This window comes from Apaloderma vittatum, unplaced genomic scaffold (genome assembly GCF_000703405.1).
Source record: "Apaloderma vittatum isolate BGI_N311 unplaced genomic scaffold, ASM70340v1 scaffold3426, whole genome shotgun sequence".
In the NCBI taxonomy this organism is placed as follows: Eukaryota; Metazoa; Chordata; class Aves; order Trogoniformes; family Trogonidae; genus Apaloderma; species Apaloderma vittatum.
In genome coordinates this window covers 39,398-55,158 of record NW_009719923.1, presented here as the reverse complement: position 1 = coordinate 55,158, position 15,761 = coordinate 39,398, and the positions used below count along the sequence as shown (strand labels likewise).

General features: G+C 41.7%; 1 protein-coding gene across 1 annotated transcript in view; it reads left to right on the top strand.

Annotated features, from left to right (window-relative positions):
- Positions 1 to 7,641: 7,641 nt before the first annotated feature.
- Positions 7,642 to 15,761, top strand: part of LOC104275003 (V-type proton ATPase subunit S1-like) — a 16,383-nt gene continuing 8,263 nt past the window's right edge. Inside the window, exons 1-3 of the mRNA XM_009870825.1 lie at positions 7,642 to 7,776; positions 10,778 to 11,019; positions 11,603 to 11,656. Of these exons, the coding sequence (XP_009869127.1) occupies positions 7,642 to 7,776; positions 10,778 to 11,019; positions 11,603 to 11,656 (431 nt within the window). The remainder of the gene's footprint in view (positions 7,777 to 10,777; positions 11,020 to 11,602; positions 11,657 to 15,761) is intronic.

Here is a 15,761-nt window from a genome sequence, read left to right as displayed (position 1 = left end):
GCAATATCAATGGTGGCATACCATTTGACAGCCTTCGATTCTAGTTCGTATTGAAGCTCGAGCACATCTGGCACGGCAGCACTCAATGGTGGCATAACTTCATTCAAGCCACGAGAATCCACGGTTAGTCTCCATTCCCCATTAGATTTTTGCACTGGCAATGTGGGGCTGTTAAAGGGTGAGCGAGTTTTGCTAATAAGCCCTTGGTTCTCCAGCTGACGGATCAGCTTGTGGATGGGATCCAGGGAGTCTCGGTTGGTGCAATATTGCCGCTGATGCACAGTCGAGTCAGCAATGTTGTTCTTTGACCCTCAATAAACTCACCACAGAAGGGTCCTCTGAGAGACCAGGCAAGGTGGACAGCTGTTTAATTTCCTGTGCCTCCAAAGCAGCTATGGCAAAGGCTTACTGGTACTCTTTTGGATCCTTGAATTACCCTCTCCTGAGGAAGTCTATACTGAGAATGCACAGAGCCTCTGGGCCAGTCACAATAGGGTGTTTATGCCACTCACTTCCAGTCAGACTTACTTCAGCTTCCATACAGTCAGTTGCTGGGATCCCCCTTGTCACCCCAGAAATACAGAAGGGTTTTACCCCTCTATATCCTGATGGCATCAAGGTACATTGTGCACCTGTGTCTATTAGAGCCTTGTATTCCTGTGGAGCTGATGTGCCAGGCCATCCAATCAACACAGTCCAGTAAACCCGACTGTCCCTCTCCTCCACCTGGCTGGAGGCAGAGCCCGTCTAATCTCGATCAGAGTCACTCACTTCTTGTGAGTATGACTTAGAGCTTCCTTCAAGAGGATCAGAGATGAAATCTGCTTTCCTCTTTTGTCTGGAGGGCTTCCCACTGGAAACTGGAGCAATATTCTTCTTATGATAATCCTTCTTCTTTGCCACTTCCCTTCGCAACTCACGTACTCCTGCATCTAGGACCGAAGTAGGTTCTCCATCCCACTTCCTCGTGTTCTCTCCATGGTCACATAGGTAAAACCACAGAGTATTCCAGCGTGTTTGTTTTCCATGTTCCCTCTCTTGAGTGGAGGAGTACCTAGTCCTAACAGCTGAGACACGTGCCTGTGTGGGCGGGGAGCAGGACATATCCACTTTGAGCTGCTGGACCTCCCGGGACAGTTCTTTCACAGCCGAGACACAAGCCTGTAGGGATGAAGACAGACTTCCTCTGTACAGCTGGAGCCGGTGAGCCAATTCACCCATGGTTTGTCCCTCACCTTCTCTCCAGGACATCACTGCCAATGAACTTGCATATGTTTGTGATGCTCTTCGTAGGAACTTCTGCCACATGCCTTGTGTGCATCAGACTTCATCTGGATCGGTGGGTGACTGCTTGTTATCTGGATTATTGTAAATCACCTCCAGCACAGCCAGTTCCCTCAGGTACTGGATACCTCTCTCCACTGAGGTCCATTTACCTGTGTGGAATGCAATATCTTCCTTGAGGAGGTAATTTTCCCTCATGCCTGATAGAAGTCACTTCCAGAGGCTGAGGGTTTGTGTTTGCCTCCCAAGCACCTTGTCAATGCTCACTTTCCTAGAGAGGGATCCCAGCTGTTTGGATTCTTTACCCTCCAGTTCCAGGCTACTGGCACTGGAGCAGCTGGTAGTAATGTACTCACCTGGATGGCGGCCAAAGTCCTTTCGCATGTCTCGCAGCTCAGTGAGGGACAGAGACCCTCCATGATTATCTCTGGCTCTATCTCCTCTTCTTGTTCTCGTGATGACCTTACTTCATTTTCATCCCTCACCAAGCGAACCAATTTCTTTGTGTACTTCTTCCTCTGCACTGGAGCAACCAATACTGGCACAGGCTGATTTTCTGGTTCAGCTGCAATGCCTGTCACAGGGCTCGGAGCAGCCGCAGCACCTGTCACAAGGTTTGGGGCAGTCACAGCATTCGTTGCAGAGATTGGAACAACCACATCATCTACTGGTTTGTCTTTAGGTCCAGAGACCTCCTCTTCCCCTTCGGAATAATGGCTGATACTGAAAATGGCTCGACAGGCATGGACCAGACCCCAGCACACAGCAGTGATATGAGTTTCTTTGGAGTGGCCAGGCTGACAGCATACTTTCTCCAAATACTCTGCTAGTTTTTTAGGATTCTGTATACGTTCAGGGGTGAAATTCCAAAGTACTGGAGATGACCATTGTCCTAGGAGCTTGCCCATATTCTCCCACACACCTTGCCACTCATAATTATCTGGCTTCAGGACAGGTCTCTGGGTGATATCCTTAGAAAATTTTGGTGTGATCCTGAGCAAGATCTGACACACATTCAGGAGACACAGGACGAGAACCATGCTGGATTGCATATTCCAAGAATATTCAAAGTTTTCAAAACCTGTTGTGATTAGCTTGAAGGATAAGCGGGAGAGAACATTCTCCTCCACTTTCCCCATGGATTCGGTGTGGTTACTAATGAATTCTGAGAGGAGGCGCCCAAGGCATGGGAATGACAATAGTGCCTCATACAAATACCAACTTTCCTTCATGGCCAGTGATGCAATCATATCATAAGCTGTCATCACCCTGAATTATGATTTTGATCCCTTTTCCACAGTTGATAAATACCATCGCAGGAAATATATATAATACATAAGGATTCAGCCAATGTCACAGTGTAAACAAATAAACCAACATTACGACCACCAACTGCCTGACTAATGTATAAAATCAATCTAACAAAATTATCTTTTAACACTCTTTTGTTAAATCTGCTGTTATCTCAAAACCGTCGGGCCCCATGTTGGATACCAAAAGATGTTGTAGTTCAAGCCAACTGACCTTGGAGACAAAGGAACCACACAGTCACTCTCTGACTTGCTCCCTCCCTGCCAGGAGTGACAAGGAGAGCCAAGGGGTTGAGATAAAAACAGTTTGTTTTAATGATGAAACATAAATGATAACAATAACAGCAGAATAACAGTAGTGTTTGACCAGATATAACGTGAGTAATATGTAACGCAGACGTCTCACAATCCGGAACCCAGCGACTTGAGCTCTCAGACAGAGAGGTGGAAAAGAGAGAGAGATCCCCGCCCTGACCAGCTCCCTTTGTATACCCCAGCATGACATCATGATGGTATTGAATATCCCCTTCACTAGTGGCTAGTTTAGTTCAGCTGTCCTGGCTATGCCCAGCCCCCAGCCTCCAGTGAAAATTAAACCTATCCTAGCTGAACTCAGTGCACTAGGTCACCATAAAAACATTCCTGGTCAAAAATGCAGGTTCAGTTTTAGCAGAGCAAAAATTTTATCTATGTCAATTTTAGTTAAAGAATGAAAGTCAGAATTACTTGCAGGTAGGTAAAATCTTTTACAACAGAACACGAAAGACTATTTATTGCATCAAAGCTTGTGTTTGAATTTGAACTTAGCAGAAATTTTGTGCTGTTCTGAACGGGTGAGTTTTTTCAGTAGGCTTTGAAATCTAGGCTTTGAAAATTGTGATGAAAAAACCTTCATCCTGCATCCTGTTGAGGTCATGCTGAGATCTAGATCTTTATATGATTTAGGATAGAATCACATAGAATCAAAGAGTAGTTGAGGTTGGAAGTGACTTCTGCAGATCACCTAGTCCAACCTGCCTGCTCAAGTGGCTCCACCTGGAGCCTGTTACCCAGTACTATGTCCAGCTCAGTTTTGAACATCTCCAATGATGAAGGTTCCACAACTTCCTTGGGCAACCTATACAAGTGCTCAGTCACACAGTAGAAAAAGTGTTTCCTGATGATCAGATGAAGTTTCCTATATGTCAGTTTGTGCCCGTTGCTTCTGGTCCTGTCACTGGGCACCACTGAAAAGAGCCTGGCTCCATTGTCTTTACAATCTCCCTTCAGGTAGTTATACCTGTTCATGAGATCCCCTTCTTGAACCTTCTCTTCTCCAGGCTCAAGAGTCCTAGCTCTCTCAGCCTTTCCACATAGGAGAAATCATAGAATTGTAGAATGGCCTAGGCTGGAAGGGACCTTAGAGATCATTTAATCCAGCCTCCCTGTCACCAGGGACGCCACCTCTCGACTAGATCAGGCAACACATGGGGACCGAACGGGAATCGAACCTGCGACCTTGGCATTGTTAGCTCCACGCTCAACTGACTGAGCTAAACCAGCCCCTAAATGTTCTAGAACTTTCCTCATCCTTATGTCCCTTTGTTGGACTCTCTCCAGCAGGTTCATGTCTCTCTTGTACTCAGGAGCCCAGCACTGGACCCAATGTTCCAGGTGTGGCCTCATCGGTGCTGAGTAGAGGGGAAGGATCACCTGCCTTTGACCTCCTTGCCATACTTTGTTTAACACAGCCCAGGGTACTGTTAACCTTCTTTGCTCGATTGCTGGCTCATGTTCAGTTTAGTGTCAACCGGGATTCCCGGGTCCTTTTCTGCAAAGCTGCTTTCCAGACAGTTGGCTTCCAGCATGTGCTGGTGCCTGGGGTTGTTCCTCCCTAAGGTCAGGACATCTCACTTGCGCTCATGTGAGGTCTCTGTCAGACCATTTCTTCAGCCTGTGAAGGTCACTCTGGATGGCAACATAACTCTCCAGTGTATCAGAGGGTGAATCCAGGATGGCTCCAGTCTCCTCGATAAAACAGAGTGAGACTGTTTGAGGTTGATATGGAATGCAAGATTCACCAAACCTAGGACCAAAATTGAAACTGTACTCTAAGATATTCTAGAGGGGAAGAAAAACATGAAGCTCACAAAACATTAGAAGTCATAAAAATATAAACAGTTCAGACTCTCAAAAATAGAGATAACTGGTAAGTCTTCGCTTAATTTCTAGTTTTTGACAGCTCAAAGCACTGTTATGCTACAAGCTTGCACTAACAGATGAATGAAATAAGTGTAATCAAATATATTCTTTCTGCTTTCTATACATGTGATTCCATAAACTTGACACTGCAAAGAACATCCTTGCAGTTATACCAAATTCTGATGCTTGCCTTTCAAATTTTTGACCTTTAGCAGTGCAATGCAAACAGTCATTGACTGCATCACAGATTTACGTTACAGTACCTTTCAGAAAAACTGATATATTAGCAGGAGGGGTGGCGATGCTGTCTGTAGTGAGGCCATGATGCTACATCAGTTAGAAAACATGGAGGAAAACTGTCTTGGTTTTTTGGGAAGGAAATTGAAATGGTAATTTCAGAAAAAGGTATTGAAATGTGCTGATACTTGGCTGGGATGTGAATGCTGAGTGGCTTCAAGGGCGCCACTGCCAAACCCCAGCAAGCGGCATGATCTACCAATCTGCGGGGAGCAGCATCCCAACACTCAGCACACAGCAAGCCTCCTGGTGTAATTTTTAAAATTATATTTGTGAAAAAAAAAAGAATAAAAATCACTGTTAAAGTGAATTGAGAAAATGCAAGTGTACAGCCAACTTGCTATCCTGTCAAAAAAATTACTGATGGTACATGGTGGTTAGATGCAGTTCAAGTCACCAAAGTCTAGTGCGGATAGCAGGTATTTGTCCTTGAGGTACTATTGCAGCACTTGTGGTGCCTGCCCTCCTCTCCTCAGACATTACACCTCATGGTTCAGGAAACCGTAAGTGACTGGAAGGATTCTTTAACCTCCACTTTCACAATGTACTTTGAGCTTTTGTCTATACCTGCATGCCCTAAATATTTTCAGCCTCTTTTCTGCAACTGTGAATATTTAATACGCTGGAGGGAAGAAATGCCATCCAGGGGGACCTTGACAGGTTGGAGAGGTGGGCCTGTGCTAACTTCATGAAGTTCAGCAAGGCCTAGTGCAAGGTGCTGCACCGGGGTCAGGGCAATGCCAAGCACAAATACAGGCTGCGTGATGAGTGGGTTGAGCGCAGCCCTGCAGAGAAGGACTGAGTGGTGCTTGATGAGATGGCCAACATGAGCTGGCAATGTGCAACGGCAGCCCAAAAACCAGTTGTGTCCTGGGCTGCATCAGAAGTGTGACCAGCAGGTTGAGAGAGGTGATTCTCCTGAACAACTCTATTCTCGTGAGACCCCACCTGGTGTACTGTGTCCAGCTCTGGACCCTCCAAGGCAGAAAGGACATGGACCTGTTGGAACATGTCCAGAGGAGGGCCACAGTGATGTTCAGGGACCTGGAACACCTCTCCTATGAGGACAGGCTGAGAGAGGTAGGCTTGTTCAGCCTGGAAAAGAGAAGATTCTGGGGAGAACTTATAGCAGCTTTTCAGTACCTGAAGGGGGTTACAGGAAAGCTGGGGAGGGACTGTTTACATGGTTGTGTAGCAAGCGGACGAGGGGCAATGGTTTTAAACTGGAGCAGGGTAGATTTAGATTAGACATTAAGAAGAAATTATTTTCTGTGAGAGTGGTGAGACACTGGAACAAGTTGCCCAGAGAAGCTGTGGATGCCTCATCCCTGGAAGTGTTTGAGGCCAGGCTAGATGAGACTTTGAGCAACCTGGTCTAGCAGGAAGTGCCCATGGCAGGAGATTTGGGACTAAATGATCTTTAAGGTCCTTTCCAACTCAAACCACTTTATGAATGCACGATTTTATGAACACTGTTAAGCAATATCTGGTTTTTATACTGCACTTTTTGTAATAGAAGCCTAGATTTTAATGTAGTTTTGTGATTCCAACAACTGTTTTAATCATGTTATGACTAAATTTGGAAAAAATACCATTTGCCATCCAGGCAGAGTATATACAGAGAAGACAGTGTAGTGCACATTATAGTATGGAGGCAGGAACTAGGACAAGATGCAACAAAGAGAAAGGGAGTGGACCCTTCTTCTTCCTCATATCACTCCTTGCAAGTACAGCAAAACCTTTCCCTGGCTGTTTAAATAACAGCAACAATGCCACAGAGTGAGGATGTGGTCATAGATCCACACTGTTAGAAATGAGCAACATGTCCACCAGGACAGTTTTCTTGTTCTTAATGTGCACACCTAAGCATAGCAATAAAAATGTCAAGAAGTACTAGACTGAAAAATAAGGCACAATCATCTGTTCAAATGATATCCAAAAATCTCTTGTTGAAATGAATGTGAAATATTTCTATGGTACATTACCATTTATCATTTCAGCCAATGAAAATACTATTTTCCCATTATTTTGTATTTTTTTTGTATGCGTTTGCTACCATTTGATTTATATTTGTAATTTCAAATATATAAAATGGCCTCAAATCTTTTTTATTATCTCTAGCCATTTTATTTTGGAACAACCAACAAAACCTCAGCAACAACAACAAAATAAATGAATAATTTTGGATATAAAGTCTGTTTGCTTTGAAAAAGATCAGTATGTTTGCGCATCAAAATGTTGCCAGATCAGCTGTCTTTCTTTTTTCCAAGTGAGATGATTCTGAATTAGGAGGCTTGCAAAGCAGATCAAAGGGAAGAATTTTGTCCAGGTGCCTTCTGTTGCAGGTTCAATTAGAAATTAGTGTTCAATTCTATTCTAGGACAATGTAACCAGCACCCTTTCTTTTCGCTATCTTATTCAATCAGGTCTTGTAATTTTTCACGGCATATCTGAGGTTAAAAGTGTCAGTGATAAATCCAGAGGAGCATCTCACATCCCAGGGTTTGAATTAGGTAAAGGTGATGGGGAACTAAATGACAGAATAAAATATGGTTTAATGACTGGCAACATGAGGTTCAACAAGGTAAAGTGCAACGTGCTGCACCTGGGTAGGGGCAATCCCAAGCACAAATACAGGCTAGGCAACGGGGGGATTGAGAGCAGCCCTGCAGAGAAGAACTTGGTGGTGTTGGTTGATGAGAAGGTCAACAGGACCTGGCAATGTGTGCTTATACAGCCCAGAAAACCAACCATGTCCTGGGCTGCATCAAAAATGTGGCCAGCAGGTCAACAGTGATGTTTCTCCTCTATTCTGCTCTCATAAGATCCCACCTGCAGTATTGTGTTCAGCTCTGGGCCTTCCACATAGAAAGGACGTGGACCTGTTGGAGCAGGTCCAGAGGAGGGCAACAAAGATGATCAGAGGGCTGGAGCGCCTCCCCTGTGAGGGCAGGCTGAGAGAGTTGGGATTTTTCAGCTGGGAAACGAGAAGACTCCAGGAAGCCTACATAGAAGGTTTCCAGTACTTAAAGGAGACCTACAGAAAAGAAGGGAGGGGGAAGAGTCTTTATCAGGGAGTATAGTAATAGAACGAAGGGTAATGGTCTCAAACTGGAAGAGGGTAGAATTAGAATAGATATTAGGAAGAAATTATTTTCTGTGAGGGTAGTGGGACACTGGAACCTGTTGCCCAGAGAAGCAGTGGATGCGCCCTCCCTGGAAGTGTTCAAGGCCAGGCTGGATTAGGCTTTGAACAACCTCATCTAGTGGAAGGTGGTTGGGACTAGATGATCTTTAACTTCTCTTGCAACCCAAACAATTATTTGATTAACACTGCCACTATGGCTTGCTCCTAAATCTAACTTGATTCACAATAATTCAATGTAAATATCATCCATTCCTCAAGGAAGTACTTTTTCATTTATAGTTTAGCATAAAATATATGGCATGGGGAGAATGGTTTTTATTCAATAAGGTCATGCTTGTGCAGCAACAAAAGAATAAGAGAGCGAGCCTGAAACAGGCAGGGATGTACTGGAAGACCTCTCAACTTCCCACTGCAGGTTAGCTGGATGTAACAACTGCTGTCTCCAGCAGGTCCCAAGCTGGGTGTTTCAGAGATCTTCCTTCCAGCTTTAACAGTAAATTTTCTTGAATCTCTGTAAGGCAATACTTTCTGTTTGCGAATGTGCTAAATTGCCTCTCTCACAAGTAACAAGTAAGAAATGCATCACCAGGCTGAAAGGATTAATATACAGGCTGTTAAGTGTTTAGGGGACATTTCTCCAGAGACCATCTACTTGCAGGCTCCAATTTAAGTGTAGTTGTCCTGATGGGCTCACTGGGCTACACAGTCCATGACTGCCTGTATGTTCAGCCACATATATTACTGAAACAAAGCCGATTTTTAGAATTTTTTTTTTTTTGCAAGCTGTGTTGCCTCCCTTCTTCAGTGTCGGTAAATTCATCAAAACAGGTTTAATCATGGGAAACTAGTGGCTTTCATAGCACCTGGCACTCCTCCTTCACAGGTAAATGCTCCTTCAGTTCGTATGCTTTCAGAGACAAAAGGGAATCTTTATGTGAGAGCCTCATGACAAAGCACCGGCAGCAGAGCAACTGAAATAAAGCTGTAGTCTCATGATTAGATTCTAATAGCCTTCTTTTTATTTTAAGGTACTTAAACCTAATCTCCCAAGTTAGCCCAATCACAATCTCCAATGTAGCATTGTTTTCAGCTATTAGCAGGTGGTTTTTAAAGCCCTCTTTAGATGATACACAGGGCCCACATAGTGAAGTCAATTGTTAGACAGGATATAATTTAGACTTCAGCTCTTCCTCTCAGTTTGAAATAAAGTGATTACATTTCAGGAGACCCTAAGGGAAGATTAAAAGTTTTATATCAGAAGTTGAATATTTTCTTTTGTTGTACGCTCTTCTTTTAAAGAAAATGGTATTCAGTTAAAATAATGCATGTTCTGATGTACTTGAAAAGGCACTACTCTGAATTAAAAAGAAATTCATAAAGTATGCATGTATGGGAGAGGAAGATTGCAATCCTTATTTGAGTATTTAGTCAAAGGCTTTTAACTCATCTCATTCTGCTTTGTTCATAGAATGAGGTATCTGCAAAGACACATAGTAAATAACAGATGGCCCATAGCATTTAGAGAGCAGCGGTTAAGGTGACAAAATTTTCCGGGGCTCCTCTCAACAGGTGATGTTATAGCCTCTTATAAAGCGATATTATAGCCTCTGTTCCAGACTGGAAAATTGTCCTTGCCTGTCTTTAAACCCATTAAAAGTGGTTTCAGGCAATAGCTCCACATAATTATAGTTTTGGTAACCCCTGTGATGCCTCTCATTTCTTATATCTCAAAGTTATCCAAGGGCAGAGGCCACATGTAGAATACAAAGTTGAAAAGCTGACATGAATCACAAAAATAAATGGAATAGCCCAAATATGAGCAGAGTAGGAAGTGAAGAATAAGATATGAACAACATGATTGAGTTGTCTGATAACGTCAGCTAGTTTTTACCTGTAATATCAACAGGGCTGTTGTATCAAGGATGCCCTGGGCACATTTGTAAAAAGTCACTACCTATGAAAAGCAATTTCCAGAAACGTCCTAAAAGCAAATGTATATATGCACTGAAGTACCTTAGAGGAGTTCATCATAACAGTCAAATGAGCATAGATCTTCTTTTTCCAGAAGCCATCAGAAGAATCTAAATATATCAGTGCTGTAGTTAAGTAGCCTGATTTCATGCCTGCTAAAACAAAGAATGTAGAACTTGTTATTGTTACTATGGAGGGTGGTCACTGAACTGGCAAATTCTTTTGTGTGATTTTATTGCAGAAAAAAATAATTTCTTTCAGTATATTCTGTTAAAAAATAGTATATTCTTCTACTGTTAGCACTAATGCACACTACTATCTTGAAGCAACCTCAGCAACATAGTTTTACATTTATTTGCTTAATGTCACTAGTGCTTGTTTTTCACATGTGGATGCCTGACCATGGAAATCTGGGTTAACACCACCTGATTTGTCTCCATACTGCCAATTAAATAGACAATAATAGATACCGAGGTTGACTGTGGAATTGAGGATGGGTGCTCATGGTACAGAATGGTGAAGATCTGTGTTCAGTTGATATTATCTTTTGCAAAGGAGATGAATTATTAATGTGCTATTATTCCAGGTTTCTAGAAGAAGTGATGTGGCATGGGAATTAAGACGACAATTAATGGCCACTGAGGAAGAAGACAGTTTATCATATCCTCCTCTGAATGTGACCACTGGAAATGATACATGCATCCTTTTTTATGCTAGAAATATCACCCTCAAAGCCAACAATTCAGTTTTAATAGATTTGACAAATGTGACATTTGTAACCCGGAATGTGGATATTTCTTCCTCTGAATGCTCAGACGTCAACACAACGTGAGTAACAAGAAATTTCATGTGTAATACATGTGTTTCTGAAAGCTAATCAGAAATGGTGCAATGTCAAGTTAATATAATTATTGCTTCTAAATTGTCCAAAATAAAAAAAATACTAAATTGGGTATTCTTAGAAGATTAAGAACCTCAAAAATGTTCAGATGCAGCCTCTTATTTTCACATTTTTTTTCCTCTTACATTCCTTACTTTGTTTGCTTATATTGGTCCAAACATGTTTCCCTGTGCTTGATTTTGCAATCACCGCAATCTCCACTGGCATTAATTAGATCATAATTTCATTGTAAAATTCAATCAAAGAGGAATATTGCCAGTAACTAGGTAGTAATTCAGCTGGAATGACATTAATGAAACATGATCTCTGTTTTCCTTTACTTTGAAGCACCTGCTCTTGGGTGAAAAAACCCTATAGAAATATTTTGTCATATTTTCCTCTGTACTGTACCTTTGCTATATGACTTTTGTAATTGCCTATTGATTTAGAATATTCCCACCGATTGAAATGTCACAATGATCTAATTAAAGTTGACTACTCTAACATTAAAAATCTGTTTCTTATTCTTAGACTGTCATTAAAATACACAAAGCCAATGAATGGAATCAGCAGCCTAGAGATAAGGTAACTTTTGATTTATTCTTAAATAGACCTCTGTGATGTACAAAGCCTGTTTGTAAATTAGGAGCAAAAAGAGAGGTGGAGTCAAGTGAAAATGTTATTGAAATTGTGATTTCTTTCTGTTCTGAGGAGTTCCTATGCAGGAGATCAATAATAAAGTCTTTATATAGAGAGTATATTAATAAGCTCAGGTAACGTTCTAAAAAAGTGATGCAGGCAAAGAACTATCCGTAAAGTACTGCTATATGCAACATCTTGTTTTGTTCATAGAATGAGACCATGATGCTGTTTCAGGGAAATCTAACTGTGATTTGTAAACAGCTCTAGGGACTGAAGTCTGTTTGTAAGGCCAGAGTGGTACTTAGTGCTAATGTGTGTTACCAGTGTACTCTGTCGGGCCTGGCTTGTGGCTAATGAGGGGTGCAAAAACTTGTAATTTTTCTGCCCCATGGATAGTGACAAGACCATGCTTTTCCTACCATAAGAAGAGGAAAGACAAGTTAAGGAATGGGAAGATGTGGGATGAAAAGTCGAAGGGAGAAGTCACAGCTGTTGCTCTCACTGGTGGATTGTAGGCATGGGGAGAGTATCTGCTACTGTTTGAGGGCTGCCATACAGCTGCTGGTCCACAAATCTCAGTTCTTTCTTCAGCAGCAGGAACAGCAGTTAGAATTATTTTCTTAAGCGCTGACAAAGATAATGTGGCCAGCTCTTTTCATTCAGTTAATTGCTTAAATTTATTTGGGAAGGACTTGGGCCAGAGAACTTGCACTGAATTAAATTTGCAGGTATCAGAAGATGAACTGGGTATTTGCTTCAGAAACAGATGGACAAATGACTTTTGGCATCTTGAATAAGGGAAATTGAAATCCAGGGAAAGCAAAGAGAGGAAGTTTCAAGTAGTAATGTAGGAGACAATTGGAGCTTGAACAACATTTTGGTAGGAGAGTAAAAGAGACATATGGCAGCAAGATGAAAGCACAAATGAAAAAATACCATTGCTTACACTGAAATAGAAGGACATTCTATGCTTGAGCAAAAGGACCCCCAGAAGAACTTGTGTTGAAAAAAGTCACTGATGTGTTTGGAGTTGTATTTGGAGTGCATAGAGATACTTGCAATCATCATCAGAGAACATGATAGGTGGCAAGAAAACAAACATGCATTTTTATTTAACATGTCCCCTTCTCCCAAGCATCTAGAGCTTTGTGAAAGAACATAATCGACATGTAAGATTGCCGCTAGTATAGTATTTTTGCTTTTTTTGACTATTGTAGTTAGCTGTGTATAAGATTCTTGTTGATAGAGTCAAGCATTTCTTGGTTTCAATACTGTAAATTATCAAAGGCATACGCATTTTCCAGAACATCATGGAGAATAAAGGAAGGGTTTTCCTTGGATCCCATTCCAATCATTCTGTTCTCAAAGCAAGACTTTGCCCAAATTGTGTCTATACTTTTGCTCCAAGCCACAAAATATCACTTTCTCTAGTGCTGCCCTGGTACTTCTCTGTCTACTGTCTGCTGCTCCTGTCTCACTTGTGTACAGACAGACCCACCAAAACGGTGCTCTGGATTCTCATTCTGTGCTCATACTAGTACAGGTCTTAGCTGCTCTCCTGTAATCTCTTTCTGTATGAACAAATCTGGTTGCTTTCTGTGTTTGTCCTGAACGTGACCATCCTCAGCATAATACCATGCTTTCTAGGAAAATTGCAGTTCCAAGAAAATGATATGAATCATAAAGCACTTGAAAATCTTATGAAGTATGACACTGTGCTGTAAAACTAGCTACCAAGCTGATAGATCTTAGATTGTTTTCCTCAGAGTAGTGGACAGGTTTTGCTCAACTATAGAACAGCAAAATGCAAACTTCATAACTCTACTATAGAAACAAAACACTTTGGCAGTTGAAATATTTATCTTAGATTTTGATTGCTGCAGTAGGGATAAGAAGATCAAATGGGATATTAGTGCATGCATATGGACTTAATGAGGATTATTCACATTTATGTTTAGTCATCTGTTAAAATGTTGTAATTTTAATTAATTATTGGAAGAAAGCTTTAATGTGTTCATGAATCTGAGGTGCATCTGAAGAGAAAAAATTGAAACAACTCTGCAGACAGACTGACTATAAATTAAAGGAGAACATCAGTACAAAAGGTGAATGGTTCATGTTTTCCCTCTTATTTTGGAATATTTTTTTACGTCCTTTGAGCCTATTGTAGTAGAGGCAGAAATACTTGTAAAATTTCTCTTGACCTGTGCTTCTATTTGAATACATTATAACTAAATACCAAAATGCATAAACAGCCCTTGAAGCTAGGATAAGAAACTCAGGTTCCCCTATTGGTGAGGACTTCAAAACAGAGTAGGTGAAGTCCTGACTGCTGTCATGCCCAGCGAGTAATTAAATTAGCATAGGCTGGCTGTGTCTTGCAGGAGAATTTGATTTATTCCATTGGGCTAGGTGTGATCCAGGTTTTTAACAGCCCCTCAAGGCATTTAGACATAAAAATGCCTAAATTGATTATTTTCTATGTGTGACACAGGCGCTTAAAACAGAAAGGAGGAAGAAGGCAGGGAGATTGCTTCAGCATTCCTTGTGTGTTGGCCTGCTTGTGGGATGTGGAGAGTGATTGTTTCTGTACTGCTTTTCACCCCTCTTTCCTTCACTTATTAATCTATCTTTATTTTGACCCACTGGTTTCCTCATTTTCTCTCCTTCTGTTCTCCTCCCATGTCCTGCTGGGGATGGGGACTGAGCAAGCAGCCACATGGTTTCTTGGCTGCTGGCTAGCATCAACTCATAACACCTCAGAAGCCTTTCTAAAGAAAATGCTCTGCTAAGAACACACCTGGTTATTTGAGCTGTTTTCTGTTGGATTATCTCTCAGTTTAAGAGACAATTGTGTCATTTTAGGCCTCTATTAACTACTATAATATAATATTACATGGCATTTAATGCAACAAAGAAGATATATAGAACAGAAACAGAACAATCCATTGATCTTTTAATGATTCAGGAACACTTGTTTCGCCATGTTTATCTTAGCATGTGTATTGGTCAAAAGTTCTTTAAAAACCACAGAGATATAGCACAACCTCTGTTTTCCCATTCTGGTTCACTTTGATTACATTTCTTGTTGAGATTACAGTCTGCCTCGGTAAATAGGACAGAAGTAGGGAAAAGAGATGGGAAGCAACAGAACTTAGAAATATGGCTGCATTTTTTCCCCCGTGAAAGCCATTTATGTAGGTGTAGGAGAGCATTCCTTGAAGACAGAAAGTAACGCTGGAGAGGATTGGAAATAGCTCATTTTTCTTTTTTGTCAATAAAAGAGGCTCTCACTTCAGAAGCATGAGCTGGATCCAGAGCCTTCCCCTACCACCATGAACAACTAGTCATATCTTACCTCCTACTACCCGCTACAACAGCTGCCTCATCCTACTCAAACATCTGTCATCTCGCTCTCTCCCCCTCTAGCAAGAGCAGCAGTCTCTCTCATCCTCCTGCAGCGGTTGCAGACTGTTCCTGGTCATGTGAGTTGCAGAAGAGTGAACTGCTCAGCAGGGGTAGGAGCAATGGGCAGTAGTTTTTACCAGAAGCATCACTCTAGCTCTCTCTTAGCAGCTGATGACATCCAGTTCTTCAAGCCCCTCTCTGTCATCTTCTGTGGGAAAAGCTGTCAAGTGTAGAGCATTAGGATTTTACCCACTTACACTGATAAATACTTGACCAGCATGTGAGCCAAGAATCATGTTTTAGTCTTTTACCTAACGATTGTGTTTGCCCTTGAATCTTTGAAACAGTAGTAATTCCAGCTGGCTTCCTTTTCAGAAATATCTCTCCTTGTAATGAATAGCCACAGGAGATGGACACTGGTGACAGTGGTGGCGTTTAGAGTTCATACGGTTATTTGGCACAAAGGGAGTTTGGCCTATGACCAGGAACTGCTTGTGCCACAATACATAAAGCACATTATGTATGTATGAAAGTTTCCCTCCTGTATTGTCTCTAATGTTTAAACACGAACACACAGCATTTTGTATAAAAGCCAAAGCACTTTCAGTACTGCAAATAAAATCTTTGCTATCTCTCTTTC